Genomic DNA, 23,371 nt, shown 5'->3' with positions numbered 1-23,371 from the left:
CTCTTACTGCATAAGCTGAGAGTTGAGGATTCTTTCACAGTTGTATGGCATTGTAAATGGAGGGTTTTGTATGAGAGCATCTTAGGTTTTCCTGTTCATTTTGATGTGGATGTTACTCTCGTATAGAAGTATCTCAGCTAGTTTCTGGCTTTCTCAGAGGGAATTAAACCCTGTGTAGATGATTATTTGTTGCATATATGGGAGGAGGGAAAGCCAGGAGCCACCTGTTCTGCTATCTTGCTGATGTCCCTTTCCTAAGATATTTTCAGGTCACGGATCACATTTTTAGGTGATTTCACTTCTGGTTATATCATTTAAATGGAACTAGGCTTTTTTTTTTTTTTTTTTTTTAATGCATTACACTGTGAAGACATCCTGAAGAACTGTTTCTCATTTTCCTGGGTACATTCTCTTAGGTAAACTACTTGAGGATAATATATCAAATTTCAAGAAGTTTATCCCATGTATCTATTGTATTGCTGATAATTGGGAAACAAAGTCATAGAATAGTCACTTTTTAATTGTCAGAATAGGTTTTATTAAAAGCACTAAGACAGATTTCTTTTGTTATATTGCTCCTTCTTTTCCACAAGTCCCTTAACAGTTTTTTTTAAAATTTTTTCTTGTCCAGTGGAACCAGTGTAAATGATGTAAAGCTCCTTTTCCAGCTTCAAAACATTGAATTGTTCATTGGTAACCAGGCATACATATATATTTAATGAAGTTAAACTTTATATGATAGGTTAACAGGTCTGAAAAGCACTATTTGGAATCATGAGGGTATTGAGGCAGATATTGTAGTAGTCTAGGACTCTAGGTGATAGCTTATGAGATCCTTAACTGAGACAGTCCCAAACAGCATGAGGTTAAAGTCATGAATTTGAAGGGAGAAAAATTAAGATGGCTAGAAAGGTTTCTTGAATAAATAGAGATACTGAAAGGAAAAGAGGAACAAGAATGACTTCGATTTTTTTCCCCTACACCAGCAATTAACCAAATTGCAGAAATTAAGAGCATGTGTTGGATTGGGGAGGGATGCAGTGGAAATCTTAGTTCTGCCTCAGATATGTAAAAGCAACACATTGAATTAAACATAAGTGGATTATAAAAATCTATTTAGAGATGAGATGAAAGCTAGAGTTATTATGTATCTCCTCAATCCTAAGAAGTAAAGAATCATTTTCTTTTGGTGCCCAACCAGGGATGCAAAAAAGAAAACAAAAAGTATTTTCTTGTTTTTGTTTCTCTCACCTTGAGAAGTATCTCATAATTAATGTGTATTTTTAATGTGAATTTCATCCCACCAAAAGATTACTTTTTATCCTCTATTATGTAACTGGTGGATTTGCATGATTAAGAAAATGTAGATTTTTGGAGTAAAAAGATTGATGTTTCCTTGACTTTTACTAGTAGATCGGAAAAGTATGGAATACAGAGAAACGGATTTGTTAGCTCTACAAAAATGATTCATAGTTATAGAAAGCTTTCATATATGTGTTTTGTCTTTTGATGTTCATAATGGTTGTTTAAATATGGAAGATGGTGGTCTTTTATTTTTAAACGAAGAAACTGATGTTAAGAAAAGTTATGTGAATATGGGGTGATTTTTCCTTTTTAATTATAATTTTCTTATTTACTGATCATACTTAGCATTCTATTCTCATTTATTCATTTCTATAAGTGAAAGCAAGAGTAAATGAAGGAAGCTGGGTGCAATGGCACATGCCTGTAATCCCAGTGGCTCTGGAGGCTGAGGCAGGAGGATTGCGAGTTCAAAGCCAGCCTCAGCAACTTATTGAGGCCCTATGCAACTCAGCAGGACCCTGTCTCCAAATAAAATATAAAAAGGACTGGGGATGTGGCTCAGTGGTTAAGTGACCCTGGGTTCAATTCCCCTACAAAAAATAAAGAGTAAGTGAAGCAAATTGTATTAATACAATTTTCTTTTCCATCCTTTATTTAACTTCTTCAAATGTTAATCACATTTGTTCTTTATTATATTTTTTATTTGTACATTATAACTATACATGATAGTGAGATTTGCTGTTAGCACATTTCTTTTTTGTATATATGTGTATATCACACAAACACATTTTTTTCCTGAGCTGTTTTAGAATAAGTTACAGCCAAAATGTGTCTGTAAGCCTAAATATTTAGCTTATCTCCTAAAAATAAGGAAGGACTTTTATTAAATAACCTTAGTACAGTTACCCAAATCAGACAGTTAATATTGATAACACAATTTATTTAATTTGTAGAGCTACTGTTTCACCGATTGTTCTAATAATATCAGTGATAAATTCTTTGTAAGATTCAACAAACACTAAGAAAGGGCAGTGCTACATAAATAAATCTTAGATCAAAATGAGAGCATTTGCAAAAAGAGTATGTTCTCTTGAGGTAATTAATGGTCATGTGCCTTTGTGGATGTATTTGCCCTCCCTGTATACTGCAGTTAGACTTTGAATTGGAAGGCGAGGGGATAGGGAGGAGAAAGGAGTAGATTACTTTTTGTTTTTGTCATATGACCCTTTCCAGTGCCTGGCAGAGTAGCAGTAGGGATCTCAAACATTCTTTGAAATCACTTTTCTCACTTAGCATTCTCTCTTTCTCTTGTCTTTGTGTCTCACTTATTGAGTTTATGCTGGGCACTGAGTTGAACTGGTAAAAGATGGATGTGGTAAGCATGTCTGTAGTTCCAGTTACTGGAGTGGCTGAGGTGAGAAGACCAGACTGGACAATAGGCAAGAACCCTAGCTTGAACAAACAAACAAAACAAAACAAAAAAACCCAGTATGTGTTATGCCATTTATCTTAGAGACTAAAAAAAATTTGAATTTGAATGTTTCATTTTGTTTGACATAGTGATATAAAAGTGGTTGTTTATAGACTTTTTTTTTGTTCTCCTGTTTGTTTTAGATCTCCTTGGTATACCTTCAGCATTTCTTTTTTTTTTTTTTAGAGAGAGAGAGAGAGAGAAGAGAGAGAATTTTTTAATATTTATTTTTCAGTTTTCGGTGGACACATCATCTTTATTTTATTTTTATGTGGTGATGAGGATCGAACCCAGCGCCCCACGCATGCCAGGCTAGCGTGTTACCGCTTGAGCCACATCCCCAGCCCCCCTTCAGCATTTCTTAAGGAATACCTCAACTCTGGGAATGTAGCTTAATGGTAGAGCCCTTGCCTAGAATTTATGAAGCTTTGTGTTTGATCCCCAGCACCATAAAAATAGATAAAATAGCAAACAGAACTTTTAATTAGCATTGTGATAATTCTTTTTAAGTTTATAATGATTGTGCAGGAATTCTGGTTGCAAAATGTTATCCCTATGTTTTCATCTTCTGGCATTACTGATGCTACTTTACAGGAAAACATGGATGTGATGCGGATAACCACAGATGATTAGGTCATGACAAAATATTAATTTCTTTCAGATTAAAAAGTTATTTTAAAAATCACTTCTTAGAACATTACATAATAAAATATTTGCTATAAGAAACCATTTGGAACTTTAAAATAACCATTCTTCAAATACTGTTTATGGAACTCTTATTTAAACTTTTGTGTTTAATAAAAGTCTTATTATCATCTTTTTTAATGTGATAGAAGCTGAGTTCATGGCTTCTTGGTTGACATTTCTGTATATCTGCCAGAGCTGCACATCTTAGGATCATCCACCAGTCTTCTCAACTTCAATCTACTGGCTCTATTTTTGACTGTCATTATTTCTTTTCTGGTAAAGTAAGGAAAAACCAATTTTTAAAAAAAGGAATATATGATATTTCATTTTTACATTGAATGCATGTAGGTATAGAATTTCCATACTATACTGCTTATCTATTTAAGTGTATATACTAATTTTTAGCATATTAACAGAATTTTGTAACCCTTACCACAATGGAATTTTAGAACATTTCCATCACTCCAAAATGACCTCTCAGGCTTATTTGCAGTGATTTCCAATCTTCCCCATCCCCAAGTTCTTTTTCAGACTTGTAGTTCATTTGTTTATAGTGTGGAAAACACATTTTCATGGATTGTTGTTTAGTTCTCCTGGTTGCCTATAAGCATACCAATGCAAAACATTATTGACAATAAGCAATGAAGGGTAAGTTAATACTCATGGATAGAGAATAAAGAGCCTTGAGAGGGAGAGAAAAAAGGGGACTTATCCTTATTTCATGCTTGGTCACAGACTATATTCTGATACAGGTAGTTTCTCTTTGAGCTCATTTTATTGCTTTGGTTTGTGTCTCTTTCCTGAGGCATCTACTACTAATGATGCTGCTGAAAGAATTACTCTTTATATCTTAGTGGATTTTGCCCTCCCCTTCCACTCTGCTTTTCCATGAGCAAAATTTTTCTTGTTCTTTGCAGTTTTTCTTTCCCACTAAAACTACCAAATCTAGTTCTTACTGTCTCTAATCTTATGAGGAAAGAAATAAAATGAACTAAATAATGTGCAAAAAAAATGATACTTATGGAAGGATAGGAAAAAGTTATTTGCATTTTTTAATTAATTGCTTCAATAGCAAGTAACTTGGCATTTCAGAACATTAACAAAATAGAGTAAAATCAATTATCCAGTGGTAGGAAATTTTGTTTGGGATAGTACCAGAATTACAAGGGTAGGAGACCTTACAAAGTATTTTCAGTTGTATTTGGAGATCTACCCATAATATGGTTCTAGCACTTTCTCACCATTACTAGCATTTTTCATTATATTTTGAGCACAAGTTTCTCAAGTCTCTAAAATGGGTGGCAATCTTGCATGTTTATTAGAATTACAACTGGCAGTGTGTTTGGAAATAACGATAATATTTTACTTATTCGGTAGGATAGTGGTTTCCTTTAAAATTTCTGTCTTAGCAGTTTTGATAGCAATAACTTATATGACTTAAGATCATAGTTATTATTTGTAAGCTGGAGACTATCTAATTTTTGTAGCTGACATTGTGCCTGGGTCTGGCACACAGAGATCAATAAAATGGAGTTAGTATTCTCAAAGAAATCACAGTTTCTCAGAAAAGACAGATAAAACAATTAACTGTAAATCATTGTGATAAGTGTTATTTAAAAAGTGTTGCTGAAGGGTTAGAGAAGCTTATAGAAGAACTAAGTCTTTTTCTTTAATTTTTTTTAAGTTGCAGATGGACACACCGCCTTTATTTTATTTATTTATTTTATGTGGTGCTGAGGATTGAATTTAAGTCATATAATCCTCAGCACCACATAATTGAACATGCCAGGCAAGTGCTCTACCACAGAACCACAATCCCAGCCCTAGAAGAACCAAATCTTAAAAAGGAAATTACTATAAGCAATTTAAGTCTTTTTTCTTCACTGTATTTTCTTTTTGTAAAAAATATTCAAAGGTTGGTACATACCTGTAATCCTAGTGACTCGAGAGACTGGCAGGAGGATTATAAGTTGGAGCCCAACCTCAGCAATTTAGTGAGGCCTTAAGCAACTTAGAGAGACCCTGTCTCAAAAAAAAAAAAAAATTAAAAAGGGCTGGGAGGTGTAGCTCAGTGGTAGCACCCCTGGATTCAATCCCTAGTACTGGCGGCGGGTGGGGGGAATCAAAGAAGCTTTTCTATATCTAAATCCATCATGGTAAGCAAAAGATTTTTTCTTTTTTCTGAAAAGAACAAAATTTCGTTTTATTTTTCAAATGGCATGAAAGCTTCTAGGCCATACATTGAGATCTCAGGAAGATTTCTGTTTATTTTTTATATGTATAAATGATTTATCAGTCAGCAAATTATTTTTTTTACAATCTTCAAGATTTCCATACCTTAAAACTTCCTTTTATTTCTGACTTAGTAACCACTTTGTATCATACAAATTCAAGCTACATGTGTGTATCATTACTTAAAATCAAATTAATGAAAAAGAAATTTAGTTATAAGGCACTTTAGTATTATATTTTTTGATCATACATCATAGCAAAGTCTAGACTCTTCAAAATGGGAGGGACTGTTCATTTAACTTAGGATGTACTTTGTGCTTTTGTACCTTGTCCAGGCTTTACCTTCTCTTCCTATACTTGACTTTTAGTAATTGCCTCAAATACCACTGACTCTATAGAGCTTATACTGATATTGCTGTTCAGCATTCATCTTTTCCTCTTCTGTGTTCCCACATCATTTACCCTTATATTGCAACCACTGTCTGACTTACAAGACTTGAAGCTCCTTGAAGGCATAATCTGTGTTTTGCCTTCTTCATTTAATACCTTGGTTAAAATAAACACTTAACATATGATTGGTGATTGAAATTGAATTTAGAGCATTTGAGTTTGATGAGAATTGTTTGTTCTTTAATCCTTCATTTAGGATTTTGTCTCTGAAATCAAGGAATATTAAATCTCAGATGTATTCTATTTGCTGGTACCAAATACAATTATAATTCACATTGAATTATTTTGATTATAGGCTTAACTGCTATAACAAAATGACTCACTCCTAAAGACTGTGGTTTAAATAGGATAGGTTATTTTTACTTCCTTTTAGTCTAAAGATGAACTATCCAATGTGGATAGAGTAGTTCAGTCATCTTCAACATGGGGCTCAACATCTGAATCCAAGGTAACAGGTTAGTTTTCTATTATCTCACAAATAATGGGAATAGGAAAGAGAATAGGAAACACAGGCCCAGGGTGGTTAATAGCAAAACACATCTTTTCTGCTCACATTCTATTGGCCTGAACTTGGTTATGTGGCCATATTTTGCTGCAGAGGAGGCTGAGAAATATAGTCTTATCTGGAAAGCCATATTTCTAATTAATAGTCAAAGGCCTTTATTACCAAAAAGAAGAATGGCAAAATTATTAAAGACCATAATTTCTGCCACAGAGTTTTTGGTTTCATTTCCTTTAAAAAAATAGTAGATCAATTGCTCCAGGAATCAAAGAACCTCCATATTTGACTAAGTCATCAGACCTGGCAGATTTTTATTATATAGCCTATTTCCTTACTATAAGTGATGCAGAAGGCCACATAGAGCTTTCCTAGTGAAAAATTTACCATCTACTTTAAGACACAATTGCTAACAACAAATGAAAAAATAGAAGGTACCTGTTGTGGCATATTGTATGAGACAAGCTGTCATGAACTATAGACTTTTATAGGAGAAGAGAATGGAGGATGAAGTCATAAGGAAGAGCTTAAAGAAGAAGACAGTACTTTGTTTAGTCCTTGAAGATGGGGTAGAATTTGTGTGGTCACTAGCAGAACATTTTAGGCAAGGAAAATGGTTGGTGTGAAGCATAGTGCCAAGACAGAATAATTGAGTTGTATTCAACGGAAAGCAAGGAGTGTGTTGTTATTGCTCCTTTATTTAAGTTGGAATTTTGAAAAATAATTTAAGAAGAATTAAGACCAAGATGGTCATGGAAACAATGTAGAGGAGAATGGAAAATTGTTTTTAAATAAAGGTTTGGTGTCATAGACTGAAATGCTAAGAGTTTAGACTAGAAGTAGAATTCTTTTCACTCCGCCTAGTCTTTGAGGTTACCCATGACCTCTCAATTACTACAGTTCCCACATCCACATGTTCTTTTCTAGCTTCATTCTACTAACTTCTATGAATTATTTGACACTGTTGACCATGTTTTCTTTAAAACTTTCTCCTTTGATTTTGCATTGCTTTTCATTTTCTCTCTGAATTAGTATTCTGCTTTATTTACTCTTTGTACTCCCTATTGGGGTTGCAACTGTCATTCTTGAAGAAGATGCTCCAGGTAAACTTTAGTCGATCTTAATAGATTGCTGGACATTTTTCATCTCAGTGTGTCACTGTCATTTAAACCATTCAACAATTCTGCAGTTTTCTGAGTCTTTACAAATAACTTTTTTTAAAATTCCAAATATAGAACTTGCAGACATTTTGTTCTCTACCTTCTCCTTTTTCACTATATTTTTCTATCACTAAATCTTCTTAGTTTTTTTGGTGACTCATGTTTGTTTATTTCCATTCTTATTGCCACCACACTTAATGAGCTCACAGGTATGTGAAAGCAGATCAGAAAGGATAGTGGTTCTCCCTTATCCATGATTTCACTTTCCACAGTATCAGTTACACATAGTCAACTGTAATTTGAAAATATTGCATGGAAAATTCAGAAATGAACAGTTCCACATTACTGACCATTCTGAATGTGATGAAATCTCATGCCCCCCCCCCCCCCCCTCTCTCTCTCTCTCTCTCTCTCTCTCTCTCTCTCTCTCCTGTCTAGAATGTGAATCATGCCTTTGTGTAGCATATCCATGCTATATATTCTATTCTCAGTTGGTTACTTATTAGCCATCTCAGTTTTCAGAAACATTGTTGTGGTATCAGTGCTTGCATTCAAGTAACTCATATTTTATATAGTAATGGCCCCAAAGCACAGGAGTATTCAGAGTGTCAATTTAGAGAGGCCAAAGAGAAGCTGTAAATTGTTTCCTTTAAGTATCATCAAAGAAGAAGGATGAGTGCAGTATAGTGAGATATTTTGAGAGAACACATTTCTATAATTTTTATTATAATGTTTGTTATAATTGTTCTCTTTTATTTATTATTTTTGTTAATATCTTATTGTGCCCAATTTATGAATTAAACATTACCATACTCATGTATAAGAAACAACCATAGTATTTGTGTAGTTGGGTATTATGTGCAGTTTCAGGTATTGATTAGCTAAGTCTACTGTACACTGAATGCTTGAATATGAAGACTGTCAACAGTAATCTAAAACTCTACTATTCAAAATATGGTCTGTGGATGGCAGCATAAGCATAACTGGGAATTCACTATTCGGTGCCACTCCAGGTACTGCAGAATTAGAGTTTGCATTTTTATAATATCCTCAGGCAATGCAAAAGCACAGTGGAATTTGAGAGACAACTGTGTTTCTTTAACTTTTCTTGTTTGAGACTAAACTGCTAAGTTGTAGCAGCTATTTATTTTTAACTGTATACCATAGATTTCTGTGTAAGCTTCAAAACATGGATAGTTGTGTTACAGATAGTTGAGTTAGAAATGATTAGACAGATGGAAAATAACTGGAGGTATAACTGTATCTAGAGTAGTCCTTGAAGTCCCAAATGTATGTTTGTCAGCTTGTGGATGTCATTTCTCAAATTTAAAAGCAAGATATTTGGGAAAAATTGTATATATATAACCTACTTCCTGTGTAATTAAGGAGTTTGGAGGGATATGTGTTTTGTTTTTCTGTTTTGTAATTACTGGCTTTAATTTTTTAGTAGAGTAGATTTCAAGTTCACATAAAAAGTAAGGGTCTGGGGGTTTATGTCAGTGGTAGAGCACTTGCCTAGCATGCTCCAAACCCTTGGTTCAATTCTCAGCATTGCAAAAAGAAAAAAGAAAAAAAAGTATACTTAAAACATAAGCCTACATTATTTTTTAAAAAAACTTGAAATTTTTCATAATCAAGTAATTTATAGAAATCAGGTATAAGCTCCTGAATATTTGAGTCTGTTAGTATCTCTAATATTTTCAGGATTTTTTGACCATGATCAAAAAAGTAACATTTTACAGTATACCTCAGTTCCTGTAAAGCTTTTTGAGGCAGTTCTTGTTTTCATTGTTGTATACAGTACTAATGTATTTTAAAACTCTGTTGTATGCAACATAGGTCATTTTCCATAATTACCAGTGAGATGTAACTATTTTTATAAGTTTGTTGGCCATACATTTCTTCTATGAATTATCCATTCATAGCTTTTGGCCAATTTTCTGAAAAAAATTTTTTTTCCTTATTGATTTATGTTTTATTTATTTTATTTGATATAGTACTTTCAATGTATGTTTACATTAAGTATATACTTTCAATGAAAAAAATGAATTTTCAATGAATAAAAATTGGCGCATTGTATTATAGTTATATATAATATTGGGATTTGTTTTTATTTTTTTGTTTGTTTACTTTTGTGGAGATGGAGGGTGAACCCAGGGCTTCACATATGCTAGGCTAGTGCTCTACCTACCAGTGAGCTCTGTTCCCAGCCCTATGTTTTAGTTTTTAAAAATGTGTTACATCAGCTACTTGGGAGGCTGAGACAGGAGGGTTGTGCGGTTCAGGCAACATATCCAGAAAACATCGGCAAAAAAAAAAAGTATTAAAAATTTTTATTTGTTAGTATTTTAATTAGTATCTTATGTATTTAAAGAACTCACTTTTTTACTGGGCAACAGTACTACTGATTCAACTGTGGTCAGTGAAATAACTTTATATAGATTAATTTAAAAATCTTATATTTAGGAGAAGTTTCTAGAAAACAAACTTAGTAATATGGTTAAGGTTCTGGAAGATTTATTTATAACCTTCAGTGCAACCAGGTCATAGGTCATCATAGCAAGCTGCTATCAGTATGATTTGAAAATTTGAGCATATGATTCTTTAAATTTCTGTTATAATGGTATAAATATCAGAATGCTTCTAATATGCTTTTGTGGGTTTTTGTTTTGTTTTGTTTTTGTTTTTAATACTTGCTTTTCTTTATTTCTTTTCCTTAATTAGGTCCCCGATGGGCTTCCTGGAATATTGGTGTGTTTATTTGCATAAGATGTGCTGGAATACATAGAAATCTTGGGGTTCATATATCCAGGGTCAAATCAGTCAACCTAGACCAATGGACACCAGAACAGATACAGGTAAACATTACATTTATAAGAAATTATTTAAAATATTTAAAATGATTTAAAAATATCTAACTCTTCTTGCATCTAAGGATTAACATTGAAAAGAAGTATACTACATATAAAATGTGAATGCTATTTGACTTGTTAATTCACAGATACTTATTTTATTCTTGGATCTACAATAAAGTCAGTTTTGAATTTTTATCTAAAATGCTGATTTTAAGGTATTTTAACAATATTTTTTGTGTTAACGAAATTTGCCATTATAATTCCATAGTTTATTTTCCTATCAGTAGAGGGAGCCTGGGTAAAGGTAAAGAAAAAAAAATGATTTCTAACCTGAAAATTCACTTGAAGGATTTCCCTTCTATACAGAGAGGTATTCTTTTTTTTTTTTTGGAGGGGGGATGTACCGGAATTGATGAACTCTGGGACACTCAGCCACTAAGCCACATCCCCAGCCCTGTTTTGTGTTTTTTAGAGACAGAGTCTCACTGAGTTGCTTAATACCTCACTTTTGCTGAGGCTGGTTTTGAACTTGTGATTCTCCTGAGCTGCTAGGATTAAAGGCGTGTGGAATGCGCCTGGCCTAGAGTGGTAATCTTGATATTCATTCAATCAGGTCTGATACTTGGAAGCTAGTTGAGTGAGAGAATGTTCTTATGACCAGTTTAGGCTTGTTTAGAGTGGTTTAGCTTTGTTAGAGATAAATTTGTATGTAATTTTAAGAGTTTACCATTTTTCCAGTGTAACACTCTTACACCCTCAAATTCTTACTTTCTAATCCTATGGTTGGCTACAAATGTAAAAATGGTCATTTTTTACTGGTCTTACTTTTTAATTTTCTGTGAAATTACACTACTTCTTATTCCCTTTTGAAATTGCTTTTAGTCAGTGTAAAGTGCTAAATACATAAATAGGCAATCATCCCTTGATGTCCACAAATTAGTTCCAGATTGTAGGATCCATGGATGCTTAAGTGCCTTTTAGAAAATGGTGTATGTAGTATTTGCATGTAACCTATGCATATTCTTTCTTTCATATACTGTAAATCATTCCTAGATTACCTATAATAGCAAATACAATGTAAATGCTATGCAAATGGTTGTTATACTGTTTAGGGAATAATGTCCAAAAATAAAGTCTGTGCATGTTCAGTACAGATGAAGTTTTTTCCCCTAATATATTTGATCTGTGGTTGATTGAATCCACAAATGCAGAAACTAAAGATATGAAATGCTAACTGTATGTGGTTCAACCTCAGTGATATGCATATGTACTTCAGAATCAACAAAAGCAAAAATTTGCATAGATGGAATAAGGTAAGGGTAGAAAGAGTAGAATAGAGACTTCCAGCTATAAAGTCAAGCATAATTTATTTAGTTCTATCTTAAAATAGTTTTTGAGCTTTTTGCTGGTGAGGGCATAAAAGGAAATATGATTCTTTATGTATTTTCAACATCCTTGAGGAGAAAACATATAGTTACATCAAAGAAGTTAGAGTTTTTTGAACACTTCATATAAAACAGTGTTCTTAATATCTCTGTAGCAAATGTGGTAACAGATGTTACAACGTTGTTTCTAGTTTGTTTAAAGAAAATATGAAGTGTAGTTTGAAAATGTAACTTCGTGTTCCTAATGAGTTATAGAGATAGAAAACATTAAAGACAAAAAAGTGTATAGTCTTTTTAATAGTTCATTTTAAATCAAGGACAAGACATGGAATCCCTGGACAATTCAGTTCTCTGAAAATACTGTTTTTCTCAATTAGACTGTTGGGAGGAGTTAAATAACAGATTATTTGAGGTGGGCAGCTTTGTAGCTTAGAACAGAAATTTCCTATCAGAGGGCTGCAGTTCATTGACTGTGAAATAGAAGAGGTGCATGATAAGATACTGAATTATTAGAAATGTAAGGATTTGGGGCTGTGGTTCTAGAGTGATAGAGCACTTGCCTAAACATGTGTAAGGGTTTAACCCTTCCATCCCCTGCAAAAAAGATAAGGATCTTAAAAAGAATTATTTGTTAACATGTAACACTTGAAATTATATTTGAACATTGTTTGGTCTAACCTATCTATTTCTTGAAATAAGAATTACTGTTTTGAAATGCTAGACTTTATGATTAGTGATTGTCACCAGAGGATGTTTTGCCTGGCCCCACTTTTCATGGAACTCGTCTTCCAGGTGTGCCATGATGAGGATGCTAAGGTTGGGATGTACTTAGAAATCTATTATTATTATTATTATTATTTTGGTACTGAGGACTCAAGTCACAGTTGCTTTGCCACTGATCTATATCCCCAGCCCTTTTAATTTTTTGAGACAGGGTCTCACCATGTTGCCTAGTACCTCTCTAAGTTGGCGAGGCTGACCTTGAAATTCTGATTCTCCTGTCATTCAGCCTTCTGAGTCACTGAGATTACAGGTGTGTGCAACCACATCTGACAGGATATACTTAGAAATCAATAAACAATAGAGTTTTATATTAAAAAATAATATAGACAGATGGACCAGCCTGTATTTTTGTGGTGGGCCTTGTGAGTTTTTGCAAGCAAAGCCAGAGTTGTAATTTAAAAATTATTCTGAAACTACAAAATATAAATAAGTAAGTAATAGTTGAAGATCCCAAGTTTCAAAACTGTAAGGCACAATCTTTATTTCAGACCAGTGTATTTCAAGACAATTAATTCTTGGGAGGTAGTTGAGCAGAGTAATTAAGAAGATTATGTCTAATGTCAAACTATCAGTTAGACCTGTTATCTCCACAGAATACCTGACCTTAGGGTACTTTAGTTTCTTCATTTATAAAATATGAATGAAAACAGTACCTATCTTATAAATTTTTGGAAGAATCTAATAAGTTAATGCAGGTGAAACATTTTAGGATAGTATCTGACAAACTTCTTGTTTTGTACTAGAGAATGAACCCAGTGGTGCTGTACCATTGAGCTATGTCCATAGGCCTTTTTGTTTTTAGTTTTGAAGGTCTTGCTAAAGTTGCCCAGGCTGACCTCAAACTTGATATCCTCCTGTCTCAGCCTCCTGAGTGACAGGGATTAGAGCTATGTACCACCAAGCCTGTTTTACCTGACACGTTTCAATTAAATATCTTTGTGACTTAAAGCTTCCTATTAATCTGTAATTGCTAAATGTACTATTGAGCAATTAAACAGATTATTTGCGTATAAGTGAATTTCTTTTTGAGACTATTTACCAAAAATAATTATTTTACTTTTTAATACTGATAGATGGTAAGGCATTATGAGATGAATAATTAGATCATTGCATCTGCTGTTTATTGAAGTTCTTTTTTAATGAGACCTAAGCATATCTCATTTCTTGTGGTAGTAGGTTTGTTCCATATAATCCAACACTGTTTGTACCTGTTATTGTTTTCTATCATTATCCAAAGTACATGTATGAGGACATGAATTAGTGTCAACATACTTTATATACAACCAGAGGTATGAAAAATTGTGCTGTATATGTGTAATCAGAATTATAATGCTTTCATCTGTCATTTATTTTTTTAAAAATCAATAAAAAAGAATAAAAAAATCTTAGTATTGTTACAGAGAAAATTCATGGTTCTCAGTGAGTTTATGAGTTTCAGCAAATGTCTATACTCTGTCACCATCATCACCATCACCCTAGAAAGTTCCCCTGTGCCAGATTCTAATCAACTCCCCCAGTGACAAATATTATACTAATTTATGTCCCTTTGGGTTAGTTTTGCTTATATTAAAATGTCTCTTTTGGAGACTATTCCTGTTTATTCAGACTTATCGTTCAGATTTGGGGAAGTTATAATTTAAATATGATTTAGTTATTCCCATGTATGTTTTAAAAAGTCTCTGATATAAAAAATGTTTGGGTGGTAATTTATTTATACCTATTCAGTAGGTATAAATTTAATTTATTGAATTTAGTTCTACTCTGTCTTCCCCAGCATTTCATTATGATCATGTTTATAATTTTCAAAGATGATACTTAGGTTGGGATAATTCTATTTTTTAAAAAACCTTTTCTTAGCTAAATGTGAAAACATGATTTAATCTTTTTGAGTTCTGTCAAGCGAAATAAAGATGTTCTTTTTTGAGGGGGCAAGTTTGTGTTATTTTTGTTAGCTGCTTAGCTACTTATAAAATTTTGCCTTGTTTTTATTTATCAACTGGCATTATATGTAATGTATTTATCAGTTACTTATATAGATGTTGTGTGTCATTTTCAGTTTTTGGACATCTACCATATCTATTGGCTGTTTTAGAATTAATGATATGCCTTTTTAAAAAGAAAATAATTTGTTTACCAAAACTTATTTTTATTAACATAGAAATAAAGTTATTCACTTTATAAAATTGTGGAAGTCTTTCTTTTAGTATTATTCACCTTTAACAATCAAAAATTCTTTCTTTTAATGAGGTTCATGTTTAAAAGAAATGTTTCTAATTTCTGTCCCTTTGGGTTAGTTTTGCTGTATATTGAAATGTCTCTTTTGGAGACTATTCCTGTTTATTCAGACTGATCGTTCAGATTTGGGGAAGTGATAATTAAAATATGAGTTAGTGTTCCATATTCAGCAGCAACAGTAATTTCTTAAACCATGGAGGACCATTTTCAAAGCATTGAGGGAAAATAACTTAGAACACAGTTAAATGTTCAGCTCAAATTTTAAATGAGGCATTATATGTCATGTGTTTATCAGTTATTGGGTTTATTGTCAAGTACTTCTTAAGTTTTTAGAAAGGGCCAAATTTTTTATATTGTTCTAAACATTATATTTTATCTTTTATAATGACATATTAACTGTTAATCTTGAGTATAATTTAAGAATTCTTAATTGATCATTTTAATCTTTTAATTACCTGTACTGAAGCGGTTAAAACTGAAGAATGTCTTATCCTTATTATAGAAGAATGTTACTTTTCAAGTTTTTTTTAGCTTACTTGAAATTTATGCTGTTGAATAAACAGTATACTGAAATCTTATCCATATTGGAAAATATAGTCTATATATTTAGCATTTATCTCTATAACCTCTGGACTCTTAATATTTCATATGTCTATAAATGTTTTAGTAAACTTTTGTAGCCTCTTTGGTTACTATTCATTAATATAATTTATGATGTGGTACTTAGGAATTTCCAAGAAGCATCAGGCCTTCACAATTAACATTTCTTTCTTTCTTTTAATATTTTTTAGTTTTCAATGGGTCTTTATTTTATTTATGTATATATGTGGTGCCGAGAATTGAACCCAGTGCCTCACACATGATAGCCAACACTCTACCCCTGAGCCACAACCCCAGCCCCTTAACATTTATTTAGTTATAAAATTATATCTTGGAGAACTTTACATTTGAACTTTACATTTGAGATTATAGTTTCCACAGTATGACTTACCCTTATAGAACTTGGTTTTATTGTTTTGTAGACTTGCTCACTCCCTCTCTTCATATTTTTACCATTTTTACTTTAGCTTTTATTAGAGTTGCCTTTTGCTGTGACCAAAAAGACTTGACAAAAACAACTTAGAGAAGGAAAAGATTATTTTGCTTCACAGTTCAGAAGTTCAATCCATGGTCGGCTGACTTTTTTGCTTTGGGCCCAAGACGAGATAGAACATCATGGTGGAAGGGCATGGCAGAGGAAGGTAGCTCAGGGCATGACAGCCAAGAAGCAAAGATAGTTCCCACTGTCCAGGGACAAAATATGAACCCTAAAGACACAACCCTGGTGACCTACTTTCTCTAGCTTCTCTCTACCTATAGTTACCACTCAGTTAATCCTTTTCAAGTGGATTAATCCACTAATCAGGTTACAGCTCTCATAAACTAATCATTTCACCTCTGAATATTCTTGCATTGTCTCACCTGAGCTTTTGGGGAACAAAACCCCAAACCATAATAACTTTAAAGTCAAAAAATTTTGGCTGGAAGAAGAGCATATTTAAACCCAGCTTTTTTTTTTTTTTTAAACCACCCTGTTCATTTTTACTAAGAGAAGAGAAGCTTTCCTCTCTCTCATTTTCTGTTTACTCAACCTCTAAATATTTCTGCTTTAATTTCCAGCTTTTTGTTTTCTTTATTTAGGGGCAGGAGTTGAGGAGGCATAGTGGTTACCATTTTCTTTGCCATTATATGCATTCTTAGGTTTCCTTCTTTCTTTTTACCTGTTTTTAATGTGTGTGTGTATGTGTGTGTGTGCGTGTGTGGGTGTGTGTGTGTGTTTATGTATGTTTCTTCACTGTGAGGCATATTAAAATTTTTTCTTCTTTGAAATATACTTCCACATTTTTCTTTAAACAAAATCTTCCTCATATACTGTCTTTTCCCCTGGCATACAGCTCATGATGATGATATACTACTCATGGATTTATTGTAGTACTTGTGATGTGTCTGCCACTACCTTCTAAGAACAAGCTCTTATTTTTATTTAACAGTTGATTATTTTTCCTCCTCCTCCCCCTCCCCTTCCCAAGATCATGCCAGTATCATGTAATTTTTGTTACTATAGCTCTAGTATATTTGAAGTCAGGTGTTGTGATGCCTCTAGCATTACTTTTTCAGCGTAAAATTACTTTAGCTATTCTAGGTGTTTTGTTCTTCTAAATGAATTAGGACTGTTTTTTCCTAGTTCTGTGAAGAATATCATTAGTATTTTGATGGGGATTGCATTGAATCTGTAGATTGCTTTTAGAAATATAGCCATTTTAACAATGTTAATTTTGCCTATCTGGGAACATGGGAGGCCTTTTCATTTTGAAGTATCTTCCTCAATTTTCAGTTTCTCTTTTCAGTGTTTTATAATTTTCATTTTAGAGGTGAAAACCTTTTGGTTAGATTTATTCCTAGGGTTTTGTTTTTAACCCATGTGAATGTATTTGTTTTTCTGATTTCTTTTTCAACAAATTCATTACTAGCATATAGGAAAGGTATTGATTTTTGTATGTGAATTTTGTGTCCTGCAACTTAGGTGAATTTGTTTATGAGCTTTAGAATCTTTGTGTGTGTGAGGGTGTGTGTGTGTATATATATGTGCATGTGCGTGCAGCCATTAAGAGAGCTATTTATTAAATCGTAAAAAGCATTAATATGATCCAGGTTGCAAAAAAAAAAAAAAAGATAAAATAACTTACGATGGGATCTTCAGTATTAATGTCCGAGACTGGACAGTGTGAGCATACAAAGGGCACAGTGAATGTTCATCAAGCTCCAACTGTAGTCCTGGGGCCATGATCCTTTTAGAGAGCAGTGATCCTATTGGGAGCCCCCTGGAGATAACTCCTCCCTCACCAGCTTCATGTTTTAGATTTGTAAACCATTTTTGCCTTTTACATTGTGGGTACTTGGGTACTGGGCTTCTCTCCTCTAGAGCATATGTTTCTTCTTATTTACTTATTTGTTTCTTTATTTTTATTTTAGAACTTGATGGTTATACATAGTAGTTGGGTTCATCCCAACAAACTCATGCATACATGGAAATTGATTTCTTTTTCTAGAAGTCAGTCTTTTGGTGGAGCTTTTTGGATCTTCTAAATACAGGATCTTGTCATCTGCAGTGATAATTTGATTTCTTCCTTTTCTGTTTCTTTCCCTTTTATTTTCTTCTTTTTCTAATTGCTCTGGTAAAATTTCAAGTACTGTGTTGAATAGGAGTCATGAAGTGAACATCCTTGTTTTGTTCCTGATTTTAGAGGCAATCCTTTGTTTTTACCCATTCACTATGTAGCTGGCTTTGGGTTTGTTGTATATTGCCTTTATGATGTTGAAGTAAGTTCTTTCTATCCCTTTATTGTTTTTATCATAAATTAGTGCTAAATTTTGTCAGGGGTTTTATCTACATCTATTGAGATGACTGTCCTTCATTTTATTTATGTGGTGGATTACATTAATTGATTTGTGTTTGTTGGACTATCCTTGAATTCCTGGAATGAATCCAGTTTGGTCATGTTGTATAGTCTTCACAATGTGTTGTTAAATAGAATTTGCTAATGATCTATTGAGATTTTTGCATCTGTGTTCATCAGGGCTATTGGCCTCTAATTTTCTTTATGTGTCCTTACTTGGCTTTGATATGAAGGTGATAGTGACTTTGGAAATGTTCTGTACTTTTCATTTCATGAAATAATTTGAGGAACATTGGTGTTAGTTCTTCTTTAAAGATCTGGTAGAACTCATCTGAGAATCCATCTGGTCCTGGGCTTTGTTGGAAAGCTTTTAATTATAGCCTCAAGTTCATTGCTTGTTATTGGTCTGTTTATGTGTCTGTATTCTTTTGGTTCAATTTTGGCAGGTCTTATGTGTCTAGAAGTTTATCTATTTCTTTTTTTTTTTTTTACATTTTTTTTATTAGTTGTTCACAACATTACAAAGCTCATGACATATCATATTTCATACATTAGATTGAAGTGGGTTATGAACTCCCAATTTTACCCCAAATGCAGATTGCAGAATCACGTTGGTTACACATCCACAATTTTACATAATGCCCAATTAGTAATTGTTGTATTCTGCTACTTTTCCTATCCCCTACTATCCCCCCTCCCCTCCCCTCCCATCTTCTCTCTCTACCCCATCTATTGTAATTCATTTCTCTCCTTGTTAATTTTCCCATTCCCCTCACAACCTCTTATATGTAATATTGTATAGCAATGAGGGTCTCCCTTCATTTCCATGCAATTTCCCTTTTCTCTCCCTTTCCCTCCCATCTCATGTCTCTGTTTAATGTTAATCTTTTCTTCCTGCTCTTCCTCCCTGCTCTGTTCATAGTTGCTCTCATTATATCAAAGAAGACATTTGGTATTTGTTTTTTAGGGATTGACTAGCTTCACTAAGCATAATCTGCTCTAGTGCCATCCATTTCCCTGCAAATTCTATGATTTTGTCATTTTTTATTGCTGCATAGTACTCCATTGTGTATAGATGCCACATTTTTTTTATCCATTCATCTATTGAAGGGCATCTGGGTTGGTTCCACAGTCTAGCTATTGTGAATTGTGCTGCTATGAACATCGATGTGGCAGCATCCCTGTAGCATGCTCTTTTAAGGTCTTCAGGGAATAGTCCGAGAAGGGCAATAGCAGGGTCAAATGGTGGTTCCATTCCCAGCTTTCCCAGGAATCTCCAAACTGCTTTCCAAATTGGCCGCACCAATTTGCAGTCCCACCAGCAATGTAAAAGAGTACCCTTTTCTCCACATCCTCGCCAGCACTTGTTGTTGTTTGACTTCATAGTGGCTGCCAATCTTACTGGAGTGAGATGGTATCTTAGGGTGGTTTTGATTTGCATTTCTCTGACTGCTAGTGATGGTGAGCATTTTTTCATGTACTTGTTGATTGATTGTATATCCTCCTCTGAGAAGTGTCTGTTCAGGTCCTTGGCCCATTTGTTGATTGGGTTATTTGTTATCTTATTGTCTAATTTTTTGAGTTCTTTGTATACTCTGGATATTAGGGCTCTATCTGAAGTGTGAGGAGTAAAAATTTGTTCCCAGGATGTAGGCTCCCTATTTACCTCTCTTATTGTTTCTCTTGCTGAGAAAAAACTTTTTAGTTTAAGTAAGTCCCATTTGTTGATTCTTGTTATTAACTCTTGTGCTATGGGTGTCCTATTAAGGAATTTGGAGCCTGACCCCACAATATGTAAATCATAGCCAACTTTTTCTTCTATCAGGCAAAGAGTCTCTGATTTGATATCAAGCTCCTTGATCCATTTTGAGTTAACTTTTGTGCATGGCGAGAGAAAGGGATTCAGTTTCATTTTGTTGCATATGGATTTCCAGTTTTCCCAACACCATTTGTTGAAGATGCTATCCTTCCTCCATTGCATGCTTTTAGCCCCTTTATCAAATATAAGATAGTTGTAACTTTGTGGATTAGTCTCTGTGTCCTCTATTCTATACCATTGGTCCACCCGCCTGTTTTGGTACCAGTACCATGCTGTTTTGGTCACTATTGCTCTGTAATATAGTTTGAAATCTGGTATCGCTATACCGCCTGATTCACACTTCCTGCTTAGAATTGCTTTTGCTATTCTGGGTCTTTTATTTTTCCATATGAATTTCATGATTGCTTTATCTATTTCTTCAAGAAATGCCTTTGGGATTTTGATTGGCATTGCATTAAACCTATAGAGAACTTTTGGTAATATCGCCATTTTGATAATGTTAGTTCGGCCTATCCATGAACAGGGTATATTTTTCCATCTTCTAAGGTCTTCTTCTACTTCTCTCTTTAGGGTTCTGTAGTTTTCATTGTATAAATCTTTCACCTCTTTTGTTAGGTTGATTCCCAAGTATTTTATTTTTTTTTGAGGATATTGTGAATGGAGTGTTTTTCCTCATTTCCGTTTCAGAAGTTTTGTCGCTGATATACAGAAATGCCTTTGATTTGTGCGTGTTGATTTTATATCCTGCCACTTTGCTGAATTCATTTATTAGTTCTAGTAGTTTCTTTGTAGATCCTTTTGGGTCTTCTAGGTATAGAATCATGTCATCTGCAAATAATGATAATTTAAGTTCTTCTTTTCCTACTGTTATGCCTTTAATTTCCTTTGTCTGTCTAATTGCTCTGGCCAGTGTTTCGAGAACTATATTGAATAGAAGTGGTGATAGAGGGCATCCCTGTCTTGTTCCAGATTTTAGAGGGAATGCCTTTAACTTTTGTCCATTCAGAATGATGCTAGCCTGAGGCTTAGCATAGATAGCTTTTACAATGTCAAGGTAAGTTCCTGTTATCCCTAGTTTTTCTAATGTTTTGAACATAAAGGGGTGCTGTACTTTGTCGAATGCTTTCTCTGCGTCTATCGAGACGATCATATGGTTCTTATCTTTAAGTCTATTGATGTGGTGAATAATATTTATTGATTTACGTATATTGAACCATCCTTGCATCCCATAGAAGTTTATCTATTTCTTCTAGGTTTTCTAGTGTATTGCAGTATAAGTTTTCAAAATAATCCCTCATGATTCTCTAGATTTCTGTGTTGTCTATGGTGATACCTCCTTTTTTTTTTAAATCTTTTTTTTTTTTAAAGAGAGAGTGAGAGAGGAGAGAGAGAGAGAGAGAGAGAATTTTTAATATTTATTTTTTAGTTCTCGGCAGACACAACATCTTTGTTTGTATGTGGTGCTGAGGATCGAACCCGGGCTGCACGCATGCCAGGCAAGCGTGCTACCGCTTGAGCCACATCCCCAGCCCCCTCCTTTTTTATGATTTTAAAATTTTGGTTTTCCTTTTTCTTTTAGTTAGTTTAACTAAGGGATTATCAATCTTGTTTATACTTTTTTTTTTTTTTAAACTGAGAATTGGAATCAAACCCTGATTTTACCACTGAGCTACCTTCCCGGGCCTTTTTATTTTTTATTTTGAGACAGGGTCTCCTGAAGTTGCTTAGGGTCTCTCTACGTTGATGAGGCTGGCCCTGAACTTGCAGTCCTACTGTCTCAGTCTCCTAAATTGCTGGGATTATAGGTATGCACCATTGTTTGTCTTTGCAAATAATAAGCTCTTCATTTCAATGATTATTTGTATTTTTTTATTCCCTCTTTCATTGATTTCATTTCTGATCTTATTTATTTCCTTCCTTGTACTCATTTTGGGATTTAAATTTTTTGTTACCTGGTTTTGTCTAGGTCTTGTTTATTTATTTATTTAGTGGTTGTAGATGCATAGCATACCTTCATTTTATTTATGTTTTATTTTTTATTTTTAAATATTTTTTTTTAGTTATAGTTGGACACAGTACCTTTATTTTTTTATTTATGTGATTTTGAGGGTGAACCCAGGGTCTCACACATAGGAGACGAGTGCTCTACTGCAGAGCCACAGCCACAGCCACAGCCACAGCCCTTATTTGTTTACTTTTATGTAGTGCTGAGGATCGAACTCAGTGCCTCACATGTGCTAAGCAAGCGCTCTGCCACTGAACCAGAGCCCCAACTCCATGTCTAGGTCTTTTAGATATATCATTAGTTGTTTATCTGGTATCTTTCCGATTTTCTTATGTAGGCACTCATAGGTATAAACTTTCCTCTTAAAACCATCTTCATAGTCTCCCTGAGATTCTGATATGCTAAATCTGTATTCACATTTAATTTTAATAAGTTTTACACTTCTCCTCTGGTTTCTTCTATCACCCATTTATCATTCAAAGGTACATTGTTTAATATCCATGTGTTTATATAGTTTCTGTAGTTTTTCTAGATGTTGATTTCTAATTTTTTCCATTATGAGCTAATGATATACAAGGAATTATATCAATTCTTTTTTTGTATTTACTGTGAGTTGCTTTGTGAACTAAAATATGGTCTGTTTTGGAGCAGATACCATGAGCAACTGAGAAGAAAGCTAATTTGGCTAAGGTTGGATGAATATTCTATAGTTGTTTGTTAGGTCTATTGATGAGTAATATTTTTTAGGTCTGAAGGGTCTTTACTGAGGTTATGTTTAGGTGACCTTTTTTATTGGCAAGAGAAGTTTGTTGAAGTCATCCAAAATTACTGTATTGTGGCCTGTTTGAATCTTGAAGTCTAGTAGTGACTGTTTTATGTAGTTAAGTGCACCAACATTTGAAGCATGAATACTTACTGTCATTATATCTTCTTGTTGGATTGTTCTATTTAACATCATGAAGTGACCTTATATGTCTTTTCTGATTAATTTAGGCTTGTATGCCATCCATAGAACTAATAACTGCCAAACTATGAATGGTAAGGGCAG

At 33.7% G+C, this 23,371-nt stretch overlaps 1 protein-coding gene across 2 annotated transcripts in view; it reads left to right on the top strand.

The window, feature by feature from the left end:
• The window catches only part of Smap1 (small ArfGAP 1), a 171,906-nt gene that overhangs the window by 38,522 nt on the left and 110,013 nt on the right, over positions 1–23,371 (top strand). For both annotated transcript variants that reach the window (XM_077801688.1, XM_026391320.2), the window contains exon 2: positions 10,529–10,662. In XM_077801688.1, coding sequence (XP_077657814.1) covers positions 10,529–10,662 — 134 coding nt within the window. The remainder of the gene's footprint in view (positions 1–10,528; positions 10,663–23,371) is intronic.

This window comes from Urocitellus parryii, chromosome 8, assembly GCF_045843805.1.
Source record: "Urocitellus parryii isolate mUroPar1 chromosome 8, mUroPar1.hap1, whole genome shotgun sequence".
NCBI lineage: Eukaryota > Metazoa > Chordata > Mammalia > Rodentia > Sciuridae > Urocitellus > Urocitellus parryii.
This window is presented reverse-complemented; position numbering and strand designations above follow the sequence as displayed.